At 42.6% G+C, this 25,176-nt stretch overlaps 1 protein-coding gene across 2 annotated transcripts; it reads right to left on the bottom strand.

Annotated features, from left to right (window-relative positions):
• Window positions 1-9,935: 9,935 nt before the first annotated feature.
• Window positions 9,936-25,120, bottom strand: EMC8 (ER membrane protein complex subunit 8). Of its 2 annotated transcripts, none has more exons than XM_048817148.2 (5): window positions 24,702-25,120; window positions 16,775-16,851; window positions 12,396-12,528; window positions 11,756-11,850; window positions 9,936-11,421 (listed from the first exon to the last, which is right to left on the bottom strand). In XM_048817148.2, exons 1-5 carry the CDS (start codon window positions 24,924-24,926, stop codon window positions 11,262-11,264), a joined length of 690 nt encoding a protein of 229 aa, XP_048673105.1. In that variant the 5' UTR covers window positions 24,927-25,120; the 3' UTR covers window positions 9,936-11,261. The 2 variants fall into 2 exon arrangements, with proteins under 2 accessions (XP_048673105.1, XP_048673106.1); XM_048817149.2 differs by having other exon boundaries at window positions 12,396-12,465.
• Between the last annotated feature and the right edge of the window lie 56 nt (window positions 25,121-25,176).

Below are 25,176 nucleotides of genomic sequence, written 5' to 3'. Positions count from 1 at the left end.
AGCGATGCAGTTAGATCGACCGAACACCCAGTGTAGACAGCGCTGGGTTGGCGGGGGGGCTTCTCCCCTTGCCAAAGCTACCACCTTTCGGGGAGGTGGATCAACTACATGTTGGTAGCGTCTTTACTAAGCGTTACGGCTGTGCAGCTGCAGTGCTGTAAGTGTAGACAAGCCCTCAGAGCAAGAGATTGAAGCTGGATCTCCTGAGTCCCACCCAAGCACCATAACCACTAGACCACACTGCCTCTTTAAAGGGCTGGTTCAGACCTAAGGAGGAAGGGAGTTCCAAAGGTCTGGGGACCTAATGGAGCCTGCCCACCAGCCACACCCCGCTCTCTGGTCCTAGTGGGACTTTGCTGACTGCAACTGTGGCAGCATATGACAATGAGCAGAGGTGGCCTCATAGGCTTGGTGGTGAACCTGACTGATCTTCCGAGTCACATACAATAATCTTCAGAAGTTAGAGAGCCAAGCGCACCTGCCGGGGCTCGTGGCTTCAGCCTGGCTCCCGCTGAAGCCCCGAGCCCTGGCACCCTGCCACAGGGCAGAAGCCCTGAGCTCGCCCCACCCCAGTCTGGTAGGTGGAGAATGGGAGGGCCGTGGGGGGCTTGGTGAGCCGCACTTTAACTGTAAAAGAGCCACATGCGGCTATACGCTTCCGATTTACACTGGGATAGCCACATCGGGCAGGGCTGTAAACAAATCCTGCCCCCTAGCAGACAGACCTCGCTATGCCAACAACCCCCCTCTGCCAGTGTAGACGCAGCTCTGTGAGTAAAAGAGTTCTTCCCAGGCTGTGTCCTACCCCTGGCAAAATACTGCTTCTGTTGGTGCACGCTGCATCTACGCGAGGGGGCTCCGCGGAGGTCGGCGCCGGAGCGTAGACACGGCCTTAGTTCGGTAGGTCCTCAGGCCATTTGGAATCAATGGAGCTAGGTGCCAAGTACGACACTACTCAGGGTGAATAAGTAGATCAGAATCTGTGGCTGTGCATTTTCCATGTACCCAAAATGCCCCTTCCAGCTAGCGTTTGCAGTGCTGTTGTAGCCGTGTCGGTCCCAGGGTATTAAAGACACCAGGCAGGTGAGGTAATAGCTTTACTCTGCCTGGCTTGGAAGCGCGTCTCTTTCACCAACAGAAGCTGATCCAATAAAAGATCTGACCTCGCCCACCTTAACACCAGTGTGACTAAACAGCAGAATGTTGCAGGAATTCCTGAGGAGCCTGCGCCCGCCATGGCAACAGACAATCTCCCAGTTACCTAGAGCTGCCCCACTCTGTTGTCCTGTGCTTAGATTGGAAGCTCTTTGGGGCAGTGAGTGTCTATTGCAGGGGTTCTCAAACTGGGGGTCAGGACCCCTCAGTGAGTTGCGTGGTTATGACATGGGGGGTTGCCAGCTGTCAGCCTCCACCCCAAACCCCGCTTTGTATCCAGCATTTAAAATGGGGTTAAAATTCAGTAGTTCTCAAACTTTTTGTACTGGTGACCCCTTTCACATAGCAAGTCTCTGAGTGCGACCCCCCCCCCTTATAAATTAAAATCACTTTAAAATATGTTTAACACCATTATAACTTACAATTATAAATGCAGGAGGCAAAGCAGGATTTGGGGTGGAGGCTGACAGCTCGGGACTCCCCTCGCTGCTGTAGCCAGGGCAGAACAGACGGCTGGGTGTAGACCTTCCTGCATCACTGTTTTTACAAGCCCCAGCAGAAAGGGCCTTGGAGGGTTGGGATTTTGTCGGAAAGCGCCTGTCCTGGGGCAGCCCCAGCCTGGAACGCATCTACATTGCAAACGAGCTCAGCCCCTGAAGCCTTTACACGCTCATTGCTCAGGGCTGGACCAGTGTCGGGGGATGAACACAAAGGGACCCCAAACAACGTGACGGTGCCTTACAGCGGGGGAAGGACCCCGGGGGCTCCGGAGCAGCAAGGGAACCGCGTCCCGAGGCGCAGCCAATGGCAAGTTCCTCGACCCGCCTGGCCCCGGGAAGCGGAGGTGCAGGCTGCGCCCAGCGCCGCGTTGAAAATGCCGCCGGCCCAGCTCGTCGCGGGGCAGGGAGGCACCGGGGAAGGGCAGGCTGGATCCCAGACGGGCTCTGCGCTTTCGAACAGAACCCAGCCCCGGGGCCAAGCTGGGAGCCGGCTCTGCCTTGATTTCCTGGCTGCGAGCGCTGCACCTCCGCCCCCCTGCCCGGAGGAGCCGGAGCGGGGCTTTCGGGAGGGATCTGGCCGGAGAAAGTTCCCAGGACGCCCGGGGTCCGGGGAAGGAGAAACTTACCCGCGCTCTGGTCTCCTTCCCTCCGCTCAGCCCCGCCGCCGCCGCCCGGACCCGCTCCTGCACCACGCGAGCCTGAGGAAGGCAGCAGCCGGGCGAGCTGCAGCCGCCCCGCCGGAGGGGTGGGGGCCATTTGCATATCCCTGCCTGGTACCACCTTCCTGAGTCACCTCGCCAGCGGCGGGAGGGGATCCCTCTGCTGCCCCCCCTTCCCATCTGGGCTCTGCTCCTTCCCAGGGGCTACCTCTTCCCTTAGCTCGGGGGGGGGGGGGCTATATGGAAACGGCTGGTGGCTTTCCCTCGTGGGGAGGAGGGGAGGGGAGGCGCCCTGACAGATCAGGCAGGAAGGAGAGGGAGCAGAGTAAGCTTGAGTTTAGACCCTCCAGCGTTGTGGGTGGACAAACTGTGCGTTAGAGTAGCTGCAGTCTGGTTTGTGGGCTGCAACACAAGCTAATTTGATCAGATTATCTTATTTATGACAACAGGAGCAACTTTTCCAGTCCCTTCCGTCTGAGGATCTCAAAGCACTTTAAACATTAATTCATTAAAGCCTCACAGTCCCCTTTGGAGGAATGTTTCATTATTCCTTCCTTAGACACAGGTAGACTGAGGCTCAGAGGCTGGAGGACCACACAAGGAATCTGGGGCAGGGGCAAGGCTGGACACTCAGATCCTAATTCAGTGCTTTAAACGCTATATAAACTATGTTTCCTCTGTCTCAACCTTGACATCCTTTCATTTACGGCCTGCAAGTGTAGCTACCACTAGTGGCCTCAAGACTGGGATTGCGAGTTGCAATACAGGGTCTGACGGTGCTTTTTAGGGCTGGTTGGCGTAACCCGCACAACTGCCATTAGAATGGCTGTAGAGGCAACAGGGTCTTGGTTTAGGAACTTATTTGTGTACGTTTATCTAGTACCAGCTATTGTCAGGTGAGAGGCAGACAGCAGCTAGGTTCCCTGGATGGCATCCTCTGGATGAGGCTGACAGTATCTTGATTCCCAACTCCTCCAGATGTCTGTCTCCAGGTGAGAAGCTGCATGACCTCCAGAGTGGTGAGCAAAAGCATTTAGATTTTCCTCAGACAGAGTGGCAGCTCAAATATGCATTGTCCCTGGTAGCTACCAGGGAAAGCCCTGATTGTCTCATTCCAGAGGAGCTGGGAGGGTGGAAGCAGTAGATCGGTTTCCCGTGGTCCAGTAAGGTCTGGCCCTGCTCCAAGGGGTAGTAGAAGCACCTCACCTATTAACCACTAAGAAAAGAGAGAATTGAAATCTATAAGTACATTAGTATGAATTATGAATTCATATAAGTACAATATAACTGCACCTTCCAGTACTCCACACTGTGCTGCCTGTAACCCATGCAAGCAATCACTATCACTCAAGCATCCCAAGACATTTCAAACAGGATTATGAACAGAACTTTACTCATCACATATTTGAGGAGCTAGGTTCTTTGTCTTCCTATTCTTTTCCCTGCCAACCCACCATTTTGCTACCTGGGCCACCACTCCCTGATAGATTTTCCTCCAGCCTATGAACATCTAGTTCTGACCTTACCGTTATTAACATGCAGTAATGACAGCTGCAGGAGGTAGTTATCCAAGAGCATACCAGGTAAAGGTCTGCCATATAGCACGTGGGTTGTACTTTTTTACTGGCTGGTTCAAATGACCTGGTGCATTCAATACATCTCAATCTTCCCTAGGCTAAATGTTAATTAAAACAAACTGAATGTAGTGCTGGTGAGGGGTGCTGTATTCACAGCATGAGGTCTTCTGTATACCAGCACTGTGGGAACCAGCATAAGTGGAAGTTTCTCCACTGTCCAGCGAATGTGCTTCAAGCCTGAGCAGAAGAGACCACATATAGGAGCGTGAAGGTTGCTCAGAACTGGATTAGAAAGCAGATTGCTTGACTCCTAGTACTGTCCTTTAATCACAAGACCCTGCTCACATGGTGGGGATCAGAATCTTGGTCCGAGGGCCAATTAAACACTTTAGATCAGTAGGTTCAGAGGACAACTTATTAGCTGGACTTTGGAAGACCCCAGGTTTTTGTCATGGGATACTTGCTTCAATGGACCATTTGAGATGCAATTCGGGGTGGCCACGTGTACCTCCTTGAAGACCACCAAACTCCAGCAGAGAGATTTGGGAAGCCAAGACAGGATTGTGTCTCATGAATTTTGTGGAACCTCTAGGATACTGATGTAGAGTCTTGGAGAATCACTGAGTACAGAAGCCAGTGTGTCTCATTAGGATCTCACACCCTACCATTGCAAATATCCCAAGCCAGTAATGACTCAAACTGATTTCAAGGAGTTGTGTCTATAAAATATTTCTGGCCCTTGTCACAGTGTGTTTCAAATTTCCAAGGCATTCCTAAGATACAATCAGAGTTTTAGTGCACCAATTAAACATTTCATGTCCTGTCAGTTCCAAAAATCTAAAGCCAGTTGCTCTGTTTCCAAAGGAACTTTAACACACACCTGTCCCCCTGGTAATCAAAGGGCTGAAGAATCATTTCAGTTGGAGAGGTCTTGTCTAGGCATGCTCTGCTCAATTATCCACCAGATGATTGCAGCTTTCACAAACCAGTTTTAAAGATGAAATGGCTTGTGCCTTCCACCTGGAATCATCTAATGGCTTTATATTACTCTGCAATTGTACTCTCCAGGCTGTTGCCTCTCCTCCATCCATAGCCTGACAAGGTTGGGAAAATGCCTAGCCCATCACTAGAATTTCTAAGAGACAAAGGCCATCTTGGCCAATTGCTGAACAGCCGCCACATGGAAAGGTGGAACAATTTCACCTTTCACACAGTCCTATTTTAGGAAACCCCAGACTACAGCCGGTATTCTGTCTCAGACTACAGCTGGTATTCTGTCTCAGTTCACTATGGTTTTATATCTGTAATCTTTTGCTGAGTCAAAAATGAAATCAAGGATAAAACTGTCAGTGCAGAAGTCTTTCTGATGAGAGAGCCAAGCTGGGTTCAAATGCGGTCTAAAGGGGATAAAGACAATGGCCTCAATCAAGGCCCCTGTGGATACATGTACATGGATCAACCACTACCTATTTTGGAATGATTGATTTAGGGGAGGCTAGAATGGCAAGGGATCTTGCAGCACGGAATTAAGATGCATTGGCAGAGCAGCATGGGGGCCTAAAACCAGAATTATGAGATGTTATCAGAGGGTGGGCAGAGCAAGGAGAAGCAACTGGCACAGCTTCCTTTGTTCAATAGATGCCGGTGCTTTACAATTCCCACACACAACTGTCAGTGGCTCAGGCCCATTAGGCTTCTCTCCAGAAGCTACATTAGCATGTACAGCAGAAGCACGGCTCACAAATGCAGGGCAAGCAGATTTCATCTTAAGAACATTTTCCAAGTTCCAATAAGATTTAAGTTACTATCTATTAAAAGCTTCCGGCATTTAACATTTCACTGACTCTTTCTCCATTGATAGCACCTTCCAGCTGAGGATCTCAAACACTTTACAAATAGAGGCAGCCCATGCCTCTCTTTCTCCTTCCACTCTCTCTGTGTCTCTTCTCCATTTAGAGTGTAAGCTGTTTGGGGCAGGGACTGCCTCTCAGTATGGGTTAGTACAGCACCCAGCCTCACTGGGATCTGCCTCTCTGCATTACTGTCATACAAATAAAATACTAGCAAGTGAAACCTCATCACACACCACTGTCTCTGTCTAGATGGAAAAACAGAAGGAATTTGGCAGCCTGGTTTTCAGAAGAGCTGAGCAACCACAAATCCACTGAAACCCCTGGCAGCCGCAGGGGAGCAGCATCTTTGAAAATAGGCTCTAAGGCCCAGATCCTCAAAAGCATTTTGGTGCCTATCTCCCACTGAAATTAATGGGAGTTAGGTGGCTAAATATCTCTGAGGATCCAAGCCTCAGTGATCTGCACAAGATCTCACAGCAAGTTTGTGGCAGATCTGGGAACAGAACCCAGTCTCTGGCATCCCACTGTATTTATCTAGGTTCTTATCATGCTGATGGGCCCCATGATATCTGAAAGTCAAGCCCTGCGTTTTAAGCACTGTGCATCATGCATCTGCTTATATAAACATTTGCTGTTACAAAGAGTACCCTGATTAAAGCTGGCACAAGGCAGCCTTCATGTCTGGAATTATGAAGAAGAGATGTGGGTCAAAATGTGCCAGTTTGCTTCGGCTAACAGAAAACTGACAAAGTGCTCAGCCTCCCACTTCAATTGCATGGTAGTAGGAAAGGAAAAAAGCTTCATCTTTATTTACAGCACAGCAAACTACATTATATAGAATTAAACATCCCCTGCAGGCCAATCGCCATTGCCGAGTTACCAGATATTTGACCTTCCTTTAACCATCACTGAGCACAGCCATCCCAGTGTGCCACAGTACTTGCAGTCACACATACTACTCATTACCAGCACCTTTTGATCCTACAGAGGGAGGCCCCTGCCCACACAGAACTACTTAGTCTGGCACTGCCAGGCCAGCCAAGACTTTCAAAAGTGTCCAGTGATTCTAGGTGCCTCCGTTTTTTGGTGTCTAACTGGAAATACCTTTCAAGAGGTCTGATTTCCAGAGGACAGAGGCTCAAGCCTTTTTGAAAGAGTGTCTCAAGCTAGACACCTAAAATCAATGAGTCACTTTTGAAAATCTTGGCCATGGTGCCTAGTGATTAGAAGAACCAGGGGGCAGAGCCATGGGAGCTGTACGCTGCATGCCCTTTAGCATGTCACCCAGCCTCATTGGTCTCAAGTCAACTTGGACAGCTGCTTGGGAAGAAAGCAGGATTTCCTTCAAAACCATATGCTGCAGTGAGCCAAGTTCCCATCTTCACCCTGAAAGACTCCTGAATTAGTGCCCATTATTGCTCCTGCCACTAACCGGGAGTCTGCAAAGCGGTAAATAGCACATTAAAAAAGCCCAACCACTTTACATTCAGTGTCATTCAGAATACCATCATTTTTGGTGCTGATTGCCTATATTTATTCAAAAGCAGCACTTTAAATCAGATTGAGCTGGGGTTTTCCCCTCCTTTTGTGCCAGTTTTCTACACATTCGTTATTTGTTAGAACTGTTCATCAAAATATTTCAAACACTAATATAGAGGGAAAATAGCTTCATAATAATACCAATACAACCAGGAGGGCTTTTCTGCGTTGGGTATTGTGGAGAACCCTAAGGCAGACAGACACTGTGGCAGGGCTAGCATTTGATTTCTGATCACAGGAACTTGGGCTGGCAAGGCCAAAAGAGTGGTAGGAGCAGAAACTTAAGACATTTGTCAATGGGAGGAGGAGGGAAGAGACCTCTGCATGGCATTTACTAACGGATGATTGGGGTTAATTAAAGGAAAGAGGGATATGCTCTGAAAATAGTCTTCCCAGCCAGGCGCGTGGTGGCTGTGACACTGAAATAGAGGTAAAAAAATCATCAGGGTTCTCATAGCAATGCAGACTTTCCCCCTCCCACCAGCTTTTTCTTCCCTGAAAGTTAAAAAAAAGAAATTACTTTGCATTCCTTTAATCCAGTTGCTGCCCAAGCCAAGAAATATACAGCTGCTCACACAGATCAGTGACCTAGATTTGCGGTCAGGTCAACATGTAGGCAGAGATCCATCCTCACAGAGATTACCTGCTTCCACTCTTCCTTTTGCATGTAACCAACACGAATCAAAGCAAGTACAAGGTTCGCCTTTATAACATGGCTTTTTGTCCAGCTTTCAATGCAAATGAGAAGGGTAGGATGGAAATTGTTCAGGTGACAGGGCAAGTCTCATTGGTGCCCTGCTGCACCTGCCCTTTGTTTAAAACCAGCCCCTGGCTTTATTCGTGGGCAAATGTCCAATGGACCTGACTAGAAACCTACAAGCAAACAAAAGAAGGAGGGTGGGAGCAGAGGGTATCATACGGTGCTTCTCTCCTGTCCCTTCCAGCAAAGTCTCACTGTTTAACAATACACTGCTAAGCAAGAGCATTTATCATTTCTATCAGATTAGAGCCCGCAATGATAAAATTAACTCAAAGCAAGATATGTATTTTACAACTACAAAAAATTGATCTTTACAAAACATTTAGCATTTTGGGAAGCCTTAACTGGATAAGAGCTGAGTATCTGACGGAACAAATTAGAGCATGTGAATCCATAAGTGGCCAAAAACTTGATTATATGACATCTAGTTAGGAAGAATGAGAAATACATTTCCTGTAGCTTCAAAGAAATACCAGCTTGTACTTCAGTGCTGCTTAATGACTCTTCGTGTAACGGGTTCAATTCCCATTGGCTTGTTAGGATAATGTTATCAGCTAAGTGAAACTTTGTTATGGGTTAAGTTTATACCTCTAAACTGATCTCTGAATGAGTCCCCCATTTAAGGCAGTTGTAAGAGACAAGTTAAGGGGCCACCCTTGAAGCAGAGCCTAATAGTCTGCTCAGAAACTAGCACCAAGTGGGCAGATGGTTTGACTGGGTATTGTCACCATGTGCGCATTGGCAGGAGATCACACACACACAAACTGAGAACAAACTGAAAAAGCAGATGAAAGCATGTGTCTGGACCCTGGAAAAAAACCTGGAGACTTTTTTTTTTTTTTTTTTGAGTTGGGGTGCAGGGTGAAAAGGCTGCTCTTGGCGAGCAAAAGAAGCTGTTTCCTGTTATTTGATCCCTTCTGCATTCAGAGACACAGCACTTTGTACATTCTTTGTAAATAAACAAAACTACATTGAAGAAATACCCAACTATCACCAAATTCTGCTCCCAACTGGATCACCCACAGGACCATGAACTTTGACTAGCCACTCAGGTCAAAAAGGGGCAAATAATAACATCTGTCCCTGGAATGAACAGCAGATCATAGGCTTTGCCTTATATTCTGCAAACATCTTGAAAAACTCTGTTTATACAATGTGCATGATTGGTAATGTTTTTTCTGTACATGGACATGCTGGGAACACTCCACTAGCTAGGATATTTAGATCTGTGGTATAGCAGCACCTGAAATACGTATCGCTGGTTGTCAACTAGATTTCAGTTTCCCTTGTTGAGTGATGACTAGTCAGCATTTTACTTCCCCAAATGAGGTCTGCTTCAACCTTCTCTAAACTAGTTTATCATCACTGTGAAACAAAGGGAGCACTAATTTCTGTGATCCTCATTCATAATAACTATTACTTTAGAGTGGGATTTTGGCCTTAATTCTGTTCCCATTGATATCAATGGTAAAGCACCCATGGACTTTAATAGGTGCACACCGAGGTCAACTCAAGAATGGTTTTGAAAATCTCCCTTACTTTTTGCACAAGTTTCAAAAGTTTAAGAAAAAAGCAAAAAATTAGGAGATAAATACAGCATCTGGATTTTCATTGTGAAGGGTTTGTTTTGGTAGGGAACTTAGGAAAAGACTTTGAGTGAACTATACTGCAACATGTGTGTGTACCAAATACTTATTATGATCAAGAGACCAAATTCTCTTCATTTCTGATCTAATTAACAATTGAACTCAGGTCTTTCAAGGTAAAAGACAAGTTAGTGCATTAACTGCACTACACAGCCAGTGATTGAGTCTACTTATCTTGCGCTCCTTTCCTCCCTACCCCCCTCTCTCCTCACCCAACCCCATCAAAGATGCCACAAAGTATCTGACTGACATTCCCCATGTCATCAAGTTTATTTTCAGGTGGTGGGGGACAAGCTACAATAGCAGTTGGTCAGCTAAAGCATTTTTCTTCCATTTGTTGTTACTGTTAAAAAGTGCTGAATGATATAAAATTTATCCTTTCAAGTTCATTAGGTTCACCAGGTTAAGTTGTTACAAGTTCTATAGTAACATAATTAAAAGAAAGAGACAGAAGGTAAGGTACAATGCCTTTGGTGTACCTGGTACAAAATAATACATATAAAAATGACAAAAGAAATTCTGCTATAAAGCTTCCCCATCAACTGGTAAACTTTTGTTAGAAACAGATATTAATTAGATAAACAGATAGATTTAAGAATAAGTAGTGTGTTTCAAGGTTCCTTTGATCCATATGCTAAAGACAGATCAGTTGCCTTTAATTCACAGATAGGTACATTTCAGCCCTATTTGAATGGACAGTGTGTGAATCAGCTCAGAATTAAGAGTATCTGTTTAAAATCCAGATAGAAAGATTGCATATAATCAAGATGGCATTTTACTCTTCTCGTCTTTGTTTTCTCAACTCCTACAGAGCCTTGTAGTTGATTCAAAACCATTAATGTGCTCTACATCCTTTTCACAAATCATAAAGTTAAGATTTGTTTTGACCTTGGTCGTAACTAGGTCTTAGGTAACAATTGTGGTTGGTAGTCCCAGCGTGGTTGGGAATCTCTGCAGCATTTGGAATATTGCTTTCAGTACATGTTATTCTGTAGCTATGATATGCTAAACTGCTGCAGAACAAATGCAATATGTGCACAGAGTATAATCTTTAGCAGTTACCATTATTCTACTGCATCAATATAATGCCAGTTAAGAACCAGGTCAAAAGACCAGTTACCACTGGATTTTGTTTACACATTTGTGACTTAAAGAGTTTAAACATCTCATCTAAGGACAAGATTCATTTTTGAAAGATAGTTCATAAATCTTTAAAAATTACTCTCTCTAAAGATTATAAAAGGTTAGTCAAAACTTTTTAATATGAACAATTTGGACAAGCAGAAGTAGTTCTGGTTTTAAAAGGTTATAGCAACAATCACTACAATTGGGACGTAATCCACAAGGATGCCTATAACTGACAGTTTGTATTTCTTCTAAGGATTCTCATTAAAAAGATTTGACTGCTTATGGGCACGTTACCTTTTCCAAGTGACATGCCACTCTTTTTTAATCTGCTGTTGGCGTTCCCCAGAATGTACTGAAGATAACTCTATTTACATTCAAAAATATTTTTTTTGAAGTATCTTCAGCATAGTGGAAATGGCCATAAATCAGTCAGTGGAAGCCTCCCTAACATAAGTGCAGGACAGCTTTGTTGATCTCTGGGTTTGTCCAGTCATTCCGGATGTCATCTAGGTGATTGTCGAAATCCACAAGGGTTTCGTAGGATTTGCTGTCCAAGAGAGATGCGGCAATCCTCTGGGCTTCAGACCAGTCTTCACAATAATCACTAGAATGTAAAATAACTAGGAATTAATAGTTTTCAAGGAAAATGATCTCCACCAGCTCTTTCAATTAAAACATAAGCCATAGCACTATGCAATGTGGCTACAGCTATGGAGGCAGAATACTGACAGTTTTTGTTTTTTATAAGCTAGATGTTATCTCTCAACATTATGAAAATCAGAAACCTTTCAAAGCATGGTCAACTATTGCCTGTTTTCTACTTACAAGGTCATTCTATATTATGTTGTTCGAGTGTAATAAGATAATTTTGCTCTTTATAGCTATTTACACAAAGGAACATCTCTTTATCACAACTTAGATATAAACATATTACTTACAAATGTGGGTCTTTGCATCTCCATTTGTTTTCATGATGCTCATACACATGAATGGCAGGTTCTATGCACTCCATCGTAAATTTAGTGTTATCCACCTGACATGCAACAGAAACAAATCATGTTCTTTCTTTCAAGATCCCAAATAAAGAGATAATATAAAAATGACAGTGTGGTTTTGAACATAATAGCATCTTCCATTCACCTCCATTAATCCATTCAGTGTTTCATCTTGTTGCTGCTTCTGAAGTGCCCATTTTTAAATGGTCTAAAGTGGTTTCTTTTAAACCACCAACATTCCACCGTAGCCCACCATTGCTTTTGCCCCATTGAGAAGGTAAGCCATTACGTCATGAAAGGTTTTGGAAGAATACACCTTTACTCTCCCACCACATACACAGAATGCAGCAACTCTCTCCATGACCAAGGAGGGCCAAAAGCAGGCTCTCTTTAGAGCACAGTAACTGCTCTGCTGGGCAAAAGAGGTTGCTTGAATGCCCTGCAAGGGACTCCCCATGGCACTCTGAGGGCTCAGCAAGTTAGTCATTACCATTACTTTATTAACAGAGCCAAGAAATGGGATTTAAACGCTCATTCCAATATTGTGATTATAATCAGAAGAGAGATAAATGAAATTATATACCATTATGAGTGCCGGGTCATTAAAGCCCTCTGCAATCCTGGAGGCTACCTTTTCAGCGACCTGGTTTGGACTACAGAAGAAGGTCAAGTTAATTGTACTATATATTTCAGCTGAAGCCAGTAGGAAATAAGAGCTGAGAAGAGACATGAGAAAAAACAGTGTAGTTGCAAACACGAACAAGATATTAAACTGATACTACACTTGATCTAAATCAGAAGGGTAAGAAAACACTGAATCATCTCCCTTTAGCACATGATCTATATCTTAGCTGCGTTCCAGCAGTAGACATGATATATATTGGTTTTAGTAAGGCTTTTGCTACAGTCACATATAACATTCTCATAAGCAAACGAGGAAAACGTGGTCTAAACAAAATTATTATAAGGTGGGTGGCACAACTGGTTGAAAGACTATACTCAAAAAGTAGTTATCAATGGTTCGCTGTCAAATGGGTAGGGTGTATCTAGCAGAGTCCCACATGGGTTCAATCCTGGATCTGGTACTATTTAATATTTCATTAATGACTTGGATACTGGAGGAGAGAATATGCTTATAATGTTTGCTGATGACACCAAGGTTGGAGGGATTTCAAGCACTTTGGAGGACAGAATTAGAATTCAAAATGACCTTGATAAATTGAAGAATTGGTCTGAATTCAACAAGATTCAATTTAATAAAGATAAGTGCAGAGTATTTCACTTAGGTAGGAAAAATCAAATACACAACTGCAAAATGGGGAATAACTGTCTAGATGGTAATATTGCTGAAAAGGATCTGGGTTATAGTGGATCACAAATTGAATATGAGTCAACACTGAAATGTAATTGTGAAAAAGACTAATATTCTGGGATGCATTAACTGGACTGTCCTATGTAAGACAAGGGAAGTAACTGCCACACACTATTCGGCACCGGAGGCCTCAGTTGGAGCACTGTTTCCAATTCTGATTGCCACACTTTAGGAAAGAAGTGGACAAACTAGAGAATGTCCAGAGGAGAGCAACAAAAGTGATAAAAGCTTTAGAAAACCTGACCTATGCGGAAAGATTAAAAAAGCTGGGCACGTTTAGACCTGGGGGGCGGGGGCGAAGACTGAGGTAGACCTGATGATATAATAACCCTTCAAATATGTGAAGGGCTGTTATAAAGAAGACAGGGATCAATTGTTTTCTATTTCCACTAAAGGTACAACAAGAAATAATGGGCTTAATCTGCACCAAGAAAGATTTAAATTAATAAGGAAAAACTTTCTAATGATAAGGGTAGGCAAGCTCTGGAATAGGCTTCCAAGGGAAACTGTGGAATCCCCATCACTGGAGGTTTTTAAGAACAAGTTAGACAAACACCTGTCAGGAATGGTCTAGGTTTACTTGGTCCTGCCTCAGAACAGAGGGCTGGACTTGATTTCCTGAGGTCCTTTCCAGACCTACATTTCCATGATTCTATAATTTTTCTGCAGTAAATGCTTACTCAGACTTGGTGTGGATCCAATAGTTTGCAGCCTCCAAACCTTCCCACCAGATCAATATCATAGTTATCTTTTGCTCCATTTCCAGGAACTTGGAAAAGGAGATTTCTAAATTTGCTCACTAATCTACATCTAAAACTCATTCAATACCCAGTTCCACTAGTAAGCAAATGTACTGATATTTCTTTAACAAGGTAGTAAAAGGTACAGTCACTGTATGGTGCAAGGGTATCTTGGCAAGCAAATTCATAAATTTAAAGTGAATAAGTGCGTAATATTCCTTCAAATTACCCAAGTGCATGTAAAACACATTCCCCTGGAAGATCTAGAAACCTAAGAGGAGCACATAACTTAGAAATCTTTAATGGATTTACTTTGCTCTAAATGATAAGTCCAGGGCCGTGATCCTTAAAACTTCCTTTATGTGTGAAACTTCTGCTACAGATCCTCCTGCATACTAGCTTCCCTTCATTCCTAATATTCCCAATGCACAATTTCTCTGCAGGAACCCGAGTGCATAGCTACATGGAACAAGTAGTATTAAAATAGTATTCAGATGAAAAGTTCACTTTAATGGGATAATTGTGGCTATTTAGGCCGTGGAGGAATTTAACTGTTTTGTAGATTTGCTATTTATTTCTTCTGCCTGCATTTAGAGAGTTACATTGAATAGACCCAGATCTCTCCTCATTGCCTACAGCAATTGCTGCTTTTCTCCCTTCAGGTCACTTTGGAATTGAGTTCTGTCGTCTTGTATTTGCCACTCCTTTAGCCTTTAGTGGAGAAAATCTGATCGCAGCTGAATTTACCCAAAATAAAGCTGTGCTGCGTGCAGACAGGTGTGTGCGCGTTTCAGTTTAGTTGGTCCAAAATACCTATGGAAGTCTTAAAATGTCCCAGACTGTGCTCTTATCAGACGAATGCATCACAACTTAAAAAGTGACAGATGCATCACCACCTGAGAAAAGCAGTTCTGCAGACCACCTGAAAATCCTCCACAGACTATAGTAATATATATATAAAAAGAAAGTGTATATAGACAAACTGATATATGAAGTATGGTATTTTTCAGTAGATTCAGTCTTCATTGTGAGTTTACAAACTCTAAAAGGCAGAGGCACATTTGTGTAAGAAGGACTTAACCCCTTATCTATAAATATTACGGTGGTGTCTGGAGGCACTGATCAAGTCGTTGTACATATACAGAGAGAGTCTCTGCTGAGGAGTTCCTTAAATGCCTTATCTTATATTTCCGGCTGGTCTTATGGAAATGTGAAAGTCAACAGCAACATCTCCAAAAATTCATAGCGTCTCTAGCAAGCCATATGCTGAAGCATACATAGTATTAAAGTATTGTGAAAGTAAATCCCCCCCACTCCATTTTGTTATAATTAGTAGATTCCAAAGAAAATCTGCTTGCACCTAAATCATTACTGATCAAATGGGAAACCCTCTGAACTCCTCTGACAGCTTCTGAGACATGAGAATTTTTATTTGGAGATATCCCTCAAGACCAGAAGAAATTTTGCTCCAACAAAATGGCTTGAATAAATTAAAATGTTTTACTGAGAACAAGATGTTAATATTGATTTAAAATGAAAGCATTTATGTCCTCAAATTAGTCTTAATACTGGATAAGCTTAATGATTTAAACATGGGAAGAAAAAAATATTCAATATACATGTGTAAACTTAAAATATTGTCCCTTAGGATGGCTTTTATTGGTTATTTAATGAGCTGAATTAATGAGATGGAAAATATAGACTTACTCAGTTTTAAGATAAGGCATACATTTCAGATGCATTTGAGTGTGATTTTAAAGCTTTTCCCCAGAATACTATTTGCTGAACTAAAGAGCCTAAGTAACTTGGTATTAATCTACAGCAATGACACACAAAGCGGACAACAAATCCACTGTGTCACTACCGTATCTCAAAAAGCATAGTGTTTCTGACAGGACTGCAAATAAAATTTGCAGTCTAGTGGTTTTCATTTTTGCATCAGTATAGCTAGACCAACACAAACCCCCAATGTGTAGATGTATTGCACTAATGTACAAGTTACAAATCACACAATTTAAGTCACCTCTGGTACTGGCAAAGTGTGTCTACAACATTAGGCGCTTCCACCACTATGACTACATATCAGTATAGTTATACTGACGCAAATTTCCTGGGTCTAGATAAGCTCTATGTGGGTCTTAGTTGTAAAATATTTACAGTGGACTTTACTTTTAAAAAAGAATTAACACATGACCGTTAAAATTCTATAATTAATTTACAGTGAGGGCATGTTGGGTAAAATTTACAAAAACAGCATGAGTGAATTAGAAGCCTAAATAGTTCCATTTTCAGAAGTGCATTAAGTCCCACAGACTTTCAATGGAATTCGGACTCCTAAATAACTGATGGTTTTGAAAATTTTACAACTTGTTATTAAAGAGTAATCTTGGGGAAAGTGATGAGTAAGAAATCACGTCTGTGCTCTACTTACATGGTGTACCATTGCAAGATAATTCCATGACTAGGTAGCAAAGAGCTTCATAAAAAATTAAAGGCAATTAAATACTCTGATAGAGATTAAATCATTTCAAAACGAGTTCCCAAAAAATCTATAGATTCATGAATAGATCTGTGAATTCTAGAGATTTCCCTGATATCTGCCAGTTAAATTGATTCGCAAGCACTGAAACATCCAGCAATTCTATAACATCTGTAATATAGGAGTAATTCTGGGAGACTACACAAAAGACATTTCACAGATATCTAACAGTATTAAGGAAACAAGGTGAAACCACATGACAGTTGTCAAAGTTAAAAACATTCACAGATTATACGTGCAATTATTTTTGTTGGCATAATACAAAGTGCAGCAAGAGAGAGTAAACAGGAGGAGATATTGCGTCGACACACCTGGCATCTTTCACACGCTCGTTAGCCTGATAATATCCAGCTATCACGTAACTATTCTCTTTGCACCACGAATCAATCTGAAAGAGTAAACAAAACAATTGTGAGTCCAGAAAATCACACTAAACTACCAAAAAGTATTTATCTTTCCTGAGGCTAAGATGGCAATTGAAACCTTATAACATTTTAGCCAATTGCTAACGAAGTTAACCAAATGCTAATATACTTAACCACAACACAGGAAGAAACACAAGTATTAGGGAAAAGATATATAAAACATTAATGAAATTAAGTTGAACAAGAAGATATTTGAATTGTGATGTACAGCCTGAAATTCAAAGAACAGCATATGTTCTGGAGTGCTTGAGTAACCACTGGCATAACATTTTAGGTCTTACTAGCTATTTTCTGTTAGTGTTTAGTTGGCAACGGGAAGTAGAGCAACGTACAGGATGCGAGACTATACCCCATTTCACAAGACAGTTGCATCCATTTTGCTCAAAATAGTAGAAGTTCACATAGTGTTAAAATGTATACATTTTTGTATTATATAATGTTTTCTTTAAAAAGCAACTGATGCCTTAAATTTAAGAACTGAAAGATATGACAAAAAATTCTGACCATTGTCTCATTCTTCCAAATCACATCAGTTTCTAGGGGGATCTGCATTAACACAAGATTATTTTTTCTTAATAGTTTACCTGTGAGGGTAATTAAACATTAGAACAATTTACCAAGGGATGTTGGGTGGATTTTCCATTGCTTAGTCTTTAAATCAAGATAGAATGCCTTTCTAAAAATGTGTTTTGCAGCTGCGTTACAGCATAAGCTTGATGCAGGAATTACTGGGTTAAATTCTATGGCCTGTGTTATACCGGAGGTCAGACTAGATCCGTGGTTCTCAACTAGGGGTACATGTATCCCTAGGGGTACGCAGAGGTGTTCCGGGGGTACATCAACTCATCTAGATATTTGCCTAGTCTTACAACAGGCTACAGAAAAAGCACTAGTGAAGTCAGTACAAATTAAAATTTCATACAGTGACTTGTTTATACTGTTCTATATATTATACACTGAAATGTAATCACAATATTTATATTCCAATTGATTTATTTTATAATTATATGGTAAAATGAGAAAGGAAGCAATTTTTCAGTACTAGTGTGCTGTGACACTTTTGTATTTTTATGTCTGATTTTGTAAGCAAGTTGTTTTTAAGTGAGGTGGAGCTTAGGCGTATGCAAGACAAATCAGACTACTGAAAGGGGCACAGTAGTCTGGAAAGGTTGAGAGTCACTGGACTAGATGATCATAAGGGTCCCTTGTTCTATGAATAAGACTTCACATATGCAAATACTTTAACAAAAAAAAAAAAACTATGAAAGCTTATATAGTTTTTTGAATGAAAGGACAAATTCAGACCTGGTGTAAAGCAGGAAAAAAAATCTGGAAAACAATGGATATGGTCTGAATTTAGTCCATTATCCGTTGTTTTGAAAATACACATCTACCATTCCTGTTGCTCATAATTAAGAGTATCAGGCCAGGATAATCCAGAAATTTGGAAGGTGGAGAAAACAGCTAGTGCTTCCCTCCCCAGGTACTATGCATTTTAAAAAACCCAAACAGACTGATTAAAATGGATTCCAAAATGTATTTGATGTTGAACTTTGGTATCCTGTAAATCAGAACAATTTCATATTTAGTACAATAATTACAGTATTTAACTGTCTAAGCAGAAGAAAGCCATGTGAATAATCCCTCATCCACAGGGGATGACACGGATTTATATGTTTTATTAAAATGTCATCTTCTGGCATTGAAACAGCAGTTGGCCCTTAACTGGAGCAATTATAAACCCCATTTCAAGGGTTTATGATTTCAGTTTTAATTGCTAGTGGGCTGAAACCCTGGCACTAATGCCAACAACCCTGACACAAATTTACTTTAAAAAGGAAAACTGTCAATTTAAAAATTACGTTTGTCTGTTTTCAGTAGCATACACAGTAAAAATGTCAATTTCAAACAAGTGTAACTTTTAAGTTGACAGTTTCCTTTTCATTCAGTGAAAAAACTTTTTCTGTAAACAAAGATTGTTAACTTTTTGAATTTAACAGCAATTTCACTAGATTTACACTAGCACTTTTCCTTACATTTCACATTGTAGCAATACCACCAATGGTAACCCCAGCATCAACTGGCCACTGATGTTTCTATTCCTGTCATCTAACCCTGATCAGAGCAGGTCAAAGTGAGACAAGCGATAAAAATAACAATACCCAGCTCTTATATAGTGCTTTTCACCTGTGGATGTCAAAGTGCTTTACAAAGGTAAAAATGCCAGTGGCCAGTATACCCAAGGGGCAGATCCTCAGCTTGTGTAAACTGTCACAACTCCACTGAAGTCAGCTTACTCTAGCAGAGGCTCTCCCCCCAGAGCTTCAATCACTGCTACCAGAAGTGGAGCTGCATCCACACTGATGCAACCAGGGAGGATTTTGAAAGATTTGCAAGTATAGATAAGGCCTGAGTATACAGGCAATGTCACTGTTGCTCATGTATAACCAGGCAGTGGACAGCAACTGCACTACATCAGGAAAGAGAGTTTTTTAAGTGTGGTTGTAAAACTACAACGACCGGCTGGGGGAGCCAAAGGCAGTACCTGAAACTTTTCATAACTTGCTTTTTAAAAAGGACTTCATTTCAAATTGAGAACAAATGTGCAAATTAAGAATCGTGCAAATTTATTCCTTTCAATCCTTTTGCTGAAAAAGCCTGGTAAACACTATGAATGTTTCCATTAAAGCTGTTGTGCCCACAGAAGCTGCTGGCTTGGTACATGTTCCTTTCCCCATGTGAACTTTGACACTGAGCTATGACATCATTTCAGGGGTCATTTGATATCAATAGGATTTTTTTTTCATATTACTTTAATAATCATTTTTAGAACTTTTTTAAAATGGACACGGCTGGCACTGAAAATGTACCCTCTAAACTAAGGATTAGATTTGGAAAATATTAACTCAATTTGATGCTCATGCATAACTCAGAAATCAATGGGAGTTTTTGTTCATTAAGTGTCTGATCCTAAAAATCCTCATTCACATAAGCAGTCCATTCACCTCCAGGGTAATGATTACTCACCCAAGGAAGAGTTTATAGTAATAGGCCCTGAAGGGGAAAAAAAAAAAATAATACATCCCCTCATTCAATTCAACCAATGCTGCAAGACGCTTTGGATATCTAGGAGTTTCTGGAAAAGGACATCAACTTTAACTGCATGAATTTTATTGACTTGTTCACTTAAGATGGCTCCTTAACTCAGAATTTTCCTTGTATTCATATTGTTACATTACATGCAAAACAGCCTCCATTTTAAAAGCCACAACAATCCAGTTACTATGAGCTGTTACATAAATACTTAGCCTTTGTACAAATAGAGAGAGAGAGACACACTCTGGGCTCTTGATAAGTTTTTAAAAATTGACAAGTATTGTAATTTGCAACCCATCTTCATGAACTTTATAATTAGGGCTTGCAAAAATTGATTAATTGTGGGAAAGACAGGGATTTTATGACTTTACTTTTAAAATCAATGTCCAAATACAAATAAGAAGTAGTGAAAAGGCAATAAATTGAGGATTTTAAGGTTTCTTAAATTACATAATGTACTAATATTTCAATTCTTTAGCTGTGTAAGAAACAGAAGAAAAGATTAAGACCCAGATCTTGTAATGAGCTTCACATGTGGACCCATTAAGGATCAGGGTCCCAATTTGGATTTAAAAAAAATTCTTCCATGTCCAGGGTACCTTTTTACATAGTTGAATCATTCTGTAATTGTGCTGTGTCCCAATTTTTCCCAGATCTCAAAATAAAAAATATAAACACCACAACGTCTAGCACAGCAGTCTCCAAGCATGTTTGCAGGTTTGGGGCTTTAATCTGTGAAGCTCTTGGTGTTTTGTGTTTTTAAAAAATCTTGGAAGCTACTTGCCCACATAGGACCCCGACTGGAGTCAGCTGTGTTCCATGGGACTGCAGCAGTCCCTCTGCATGCCACACATTGTAGGATCAGGATCTAAGGAAACAAGGCCCCCTTCCTAACAGTTTAGAATTTTAACTCCGGAAAAACAATGCTTCTGATACAGGCCAAACACTGAAACGCTCCACTGCACTTGGGAGATTTACACACTCTAAGGCAGTGGTCCCCAAATTTGTTATATTGCACCCCACCTCCATTACTTGTAACGTAATCTGTCTGTACTCCCCCAGGTGCTGGGGCCAGAATCAGAGCTGCGACTAGGGCTAGGAGTGGAGCTGGGGCTGGAGCAGAGCTTCTCCCACCAACATAGCTTTTGTCACTCGCAACTGATGGGAGAGCTCTTCACCAGAGCATAGAGAATCTTCACCCCATGAGCTGCAGCGATGCACTTTTATCGGTGCCACTGCAGAGCTGTACATATAAGTACATCAGGCTACGTCTATATCGCAATCTGTATGAATTGAGTACTTACCTATACCTTAAACCAATTAATCACTGGAAATGAATAAATATACAAACTGTCACCTAGTTCAGCTCGTCTAGACAGAGCTGGTGTTTCTCAAAAGGCTACTGCCCTTCATTTTGTCTAAATTTTGCTGTTTCAGGCTCCAGTAACTAGACATTCTACGACTGTGTCCAGTCATTTTAAAAACTAAGAGACATCATCTCTTACCACAGGCTCAGCTTTCAAATTTGGCGGCTTGCAGCTAAGCATCTAAGGCCTCAATCATGGAGCTCTGAGTGAGAGGACCCTTATACCCACATGGAACCACACTGAAGTCAGTCAGCTTCTACACAGAGACAAGGACCTGCCCTTATGTATCAGCTTGCAGGACTGGGCCAAAATCTGTGTATTTAGGTATCTTAAAATCCACGTCTGGGCACCCATGTTTGAAAGCTGAGCCTTATTTTGTTTCTTAAGCATTGTCACATCTTTTGCTTATCAACATTAATACTTCATTTATATTTTACGATGACTAATATAACTTCAAGAGGTACGCATTTAATATAATGAAAGCCCCACGTATACATCAGTCCTAAAATTTTAGCTCAGTATATTCCAGTGCAACACAAACAATATAATGTGGGACACTCACATCAAAGTAGCAGGCAATCTTGAAAGTCACAATTTCAGCTTGTTTTAGACTGATGATGCCTGAGCAAAAGTTCCTTAAAGCTAGTCATGGTGGGTGTCAGTCTGCTTGCAGCCACGTTATTCACAGACCTGAAGGCTAACCTCCTACATAACACAGGCCAGAGAATTTCACTCAGTAATTCCCAAGATCAAGCCCAGAACTTGTGCTTGAGCGAAATCATATGTTTTAAAAAGACATCCAATCTTGAGTTAAAGACATTATAAACACCACACATCTTAAAAAATACAGTATAACATTTTATACTGTACTTCAATAGCATCTTTCATCCAAGGAGCTCAGGACCCTTTAAAAACACAAATGAATTTAAAGTTCACCCATCTGAAGAAGGGTTAAACCAGGTCCTGTCTACATAAAGAAATTCACACAAATGTGACTATATTGGCATGTTACTGGATTAAATCACAGTGCACTGCTGTGGTATAATCCCTATTTTGCACTGGTGCACCATATATACATTAGGGGTTTGCTTTGGCATAACTACACCAATAGCGTTATACCAGTGGAACTTTCCTTAATGTAGAAAAGTTTTGAGTTACCCAGCGTATCACAGCAAATCCATGGCAGATGTAGAGAGAGGACCCTCATCTCCTGTCCAAATCCTGTGCTCTACCCACGTCAGACTATATGTAAACATGTATTTCTGTCTTGACTAAGAAAAACTGGTGCATTTTTAGAAAGAAATGCTTTTTTAAGGTAACATGATTAAATTGGGAGTCATTGAAGTCAAGAATTTAAAAGGCTTCAAAAAGGGATTGGATATTTATATGGATATCTAGAATAGCTGAATTTATAATTCACAAGAATAGATCTGGGAAGGAATATTAAAACTTGTGCTTCAGGGTTGAAGCCAATTTCTGTTAGAGACCAGGATAACACATAATATGGGAGCAAATTATCCCAAACATGCCTACTGTGAGGTTCCCATTCCTTCCTCTGTAGCATCTGGTACTGGCCACTGTGAGACAGGACACTGGACTAGATGGACCTTGGGTCTGATCCAGTCTGGCAATTCCTATGAGCTGTGTGTCATCATCAGAAGCAATCTCCCCACTGACCAGGACACACCAACTCAAAGCAGCACTGGACCCTGCCAGAACAACAGATGCAAAACCTGCAGACATATCCTCACTAGTACAATGATCAACACCCACCCACAATACATCTTTCAAGATCCATGGGTCTCACACATGCCTATCACAACATGTGGTGTACCTCATCCAGTGCACTAAATGCTTCAATAACAACTATGTGGGTGAAATGAGACAATCAATACATTCTCAAATGAACTCACACAGAAAAATGATAAAAGACAAAAACACCACATCACCATTTCACAAAACTATCACTCTATATCTGACCTCTCATTCTCAAAGGAAATCTACACATCATCTTCAAAGGACAAGCCTGGGGACTTAAATTCATAACTTTTCTTGACACTAAGAACCATGGACTGAATAGAGACATTGGATTTATGGTTTATTACAAACAGTCTATAACCCACTAACCCCTCCCCATAGCATTGGCCATGTCACCTTGAATGTTCCCTTGCAATGTGTGTTAACTACTTACGTAGTATTTATTTATTTCACCTTGTATTTAGTTGTGACACTTTGGGTATGTTTACACAATAAAGAAAAACCTGCAGCTAGCCCATGCCAGCCGACTCAGGCTGTGGTGTTGTTTCATTGCTGTGTAGACTTCCAGGCTCAGGCTGGAGCACCAGAGGTTTTTCTTTGCTGTGTAGACATACTCTCCGAGTACAGTTCCCAGACCTGAAGAAGAGCACTGTGTAAACTTGAAAGCTTGTCTCTCACCAACAGAACTTGGTCCAATAAAAGATATTACCTCACCCACCTTGTCTCCCTAAGAATTACCCACCTTGACTTAAAATACCATTTGTAGCATGTAAGCAAAGTTTAACGCCTGTTTACAACATGACTAGGTAACACGATTTAAAAGGTGTTACATTTGATGCTAAGTGGTGTTTCAAGTCACGTTAGCTAACACCATTTTAAAAAGCCTAGGTTTTTTTCTAGTCTCGGAGGCAGACCTTGGCTACATAAGAAAGTTAGACCTGTAAAAGCAAAGCTGTGAATTTAAACCAATCTAGTTATATTTGTATAACCTGCTGTGTGGGAATTCTTATTTCAGTATAAGAGTGCCTTTTTCAGTTTAGTTTATATCACTTTGGAAGGGGTAAACAGGAGTCAGTGTGTCCACTTGGGGAATTATGTGGATATAATTATGCCGCTATACCCGTCAACTTCCTCTTACAGAGAGGATCACTAAGTCTACACTAGCAAAACAGGAGCTGTACTTTTCAGCTGGGGCAGTTTTCACCAGCGAAAAACGGTAGTGCAGACAGTGTAGAGCATCTGTTTGCATGAACCCTTGCTTTTCCAGGGCTCAGTCTACAAGCTCTTCTGCGAGGCAGAGTCTGCATCTCCCTCTCGGCCATTACATGCCACTCAGGACCCTTTTTGTTTTGGGGCCATTCCGTGGGTCTCTGCAGTACAGTTGCGTCTGCCTGTGCGGGCGCACGTGCGAGTCTTCCCCCTTTCAGCTTTGTCTGAGGGGGTCTTTCCGCGTCTGGGCTCTATCCCTAGCCCGTCCACTGATCTGACGCGCGACCTCGGGGGGCGGAGGGGGGCGTTTCCCCACCTGCCTAGCGCTCTAGGGGAGCCGTGAGGGCGCTGACGATGGGCCCAGTGCTACTCTCGCGCCTTACCAGCGTCAGCGCCACCTCCAGCATGGGGGCCAGGGCCAGGGTGCCGTGGAAGAGGGGGACGCAGTCCACGAAGAGGGTGTGGGGCTGCGGCTGCCCGTGGGGCTGCTGGTCCTTGCGGGGCGGGGGCGGCTGCTTCTCGGCCACCAGCAGCCCGTTGACGGCGCAGTGCGGGTACTTGGCTCCGTGCAGCACCATCTTGCAGTAGGCCTGGGTGGTCAGCTTCATCCTGGGGCGCCCTGCTCCGTCGCGGGGGCCGGCCCCCAGCTCCGCCCGCCTCGCCTCGCCTCACGGCGCGGCGGGGGGCACCATAGGCGGCGGAGACGCTGGGGCTGCCCCGCCGGGCCGCGTGAGGCTCCTCCGGGCGGCCCCTGAGAGGCCAGCTCCCGCCTCCGTCCTCCGCACGCGACGCCCTCGCGCTCCCCGCCGGCTGCCGCAAAGCGCCGCCCAGCGCTGTCGCAAAGCGCCACCCGGGGAC

This window comes from Caretta caretta, chromosome 12, assembly GCF_965140235.1.
Source record: "Caretta caretta isolate rCarCar2 chromosome 12, rCarCar1.hap1, whole genome shotgun sequence".
Classification (NCBI taxonomy): Eukaryota; Metazoa; Chordata; order Testudines; family Cheloniidae; genus Caretta; species Caretta caretta.
This window is presented reverse-complemented; position numbering and strand designations above follow the sequence as displayed.

Bases quoted from the DNA above. Each gene is read 5' to 3' on its own strand.
- EMC8 (XM_048817148.2), bottom strand. From the start codon at position 24,926: ATGAAGCTGACCACCCAGGCCTACTGCAAGATGGTGCTGCACGGAGCC. The intron at 16,852-24,701 runs GTAAGGCGCGAG...TTACTCTTTCAG, and splicing joins TGGAGGTGGCGCTGACGCTG to ATTGATTCGTGGTGCAAAGA. The intron at 11,422-11,755 runs GTAAGTAATATG...TTTACATTCTAG, and splicing joins AGATGCAAAGACCCACATTT to TGATTATTGTGAAGACTGGT.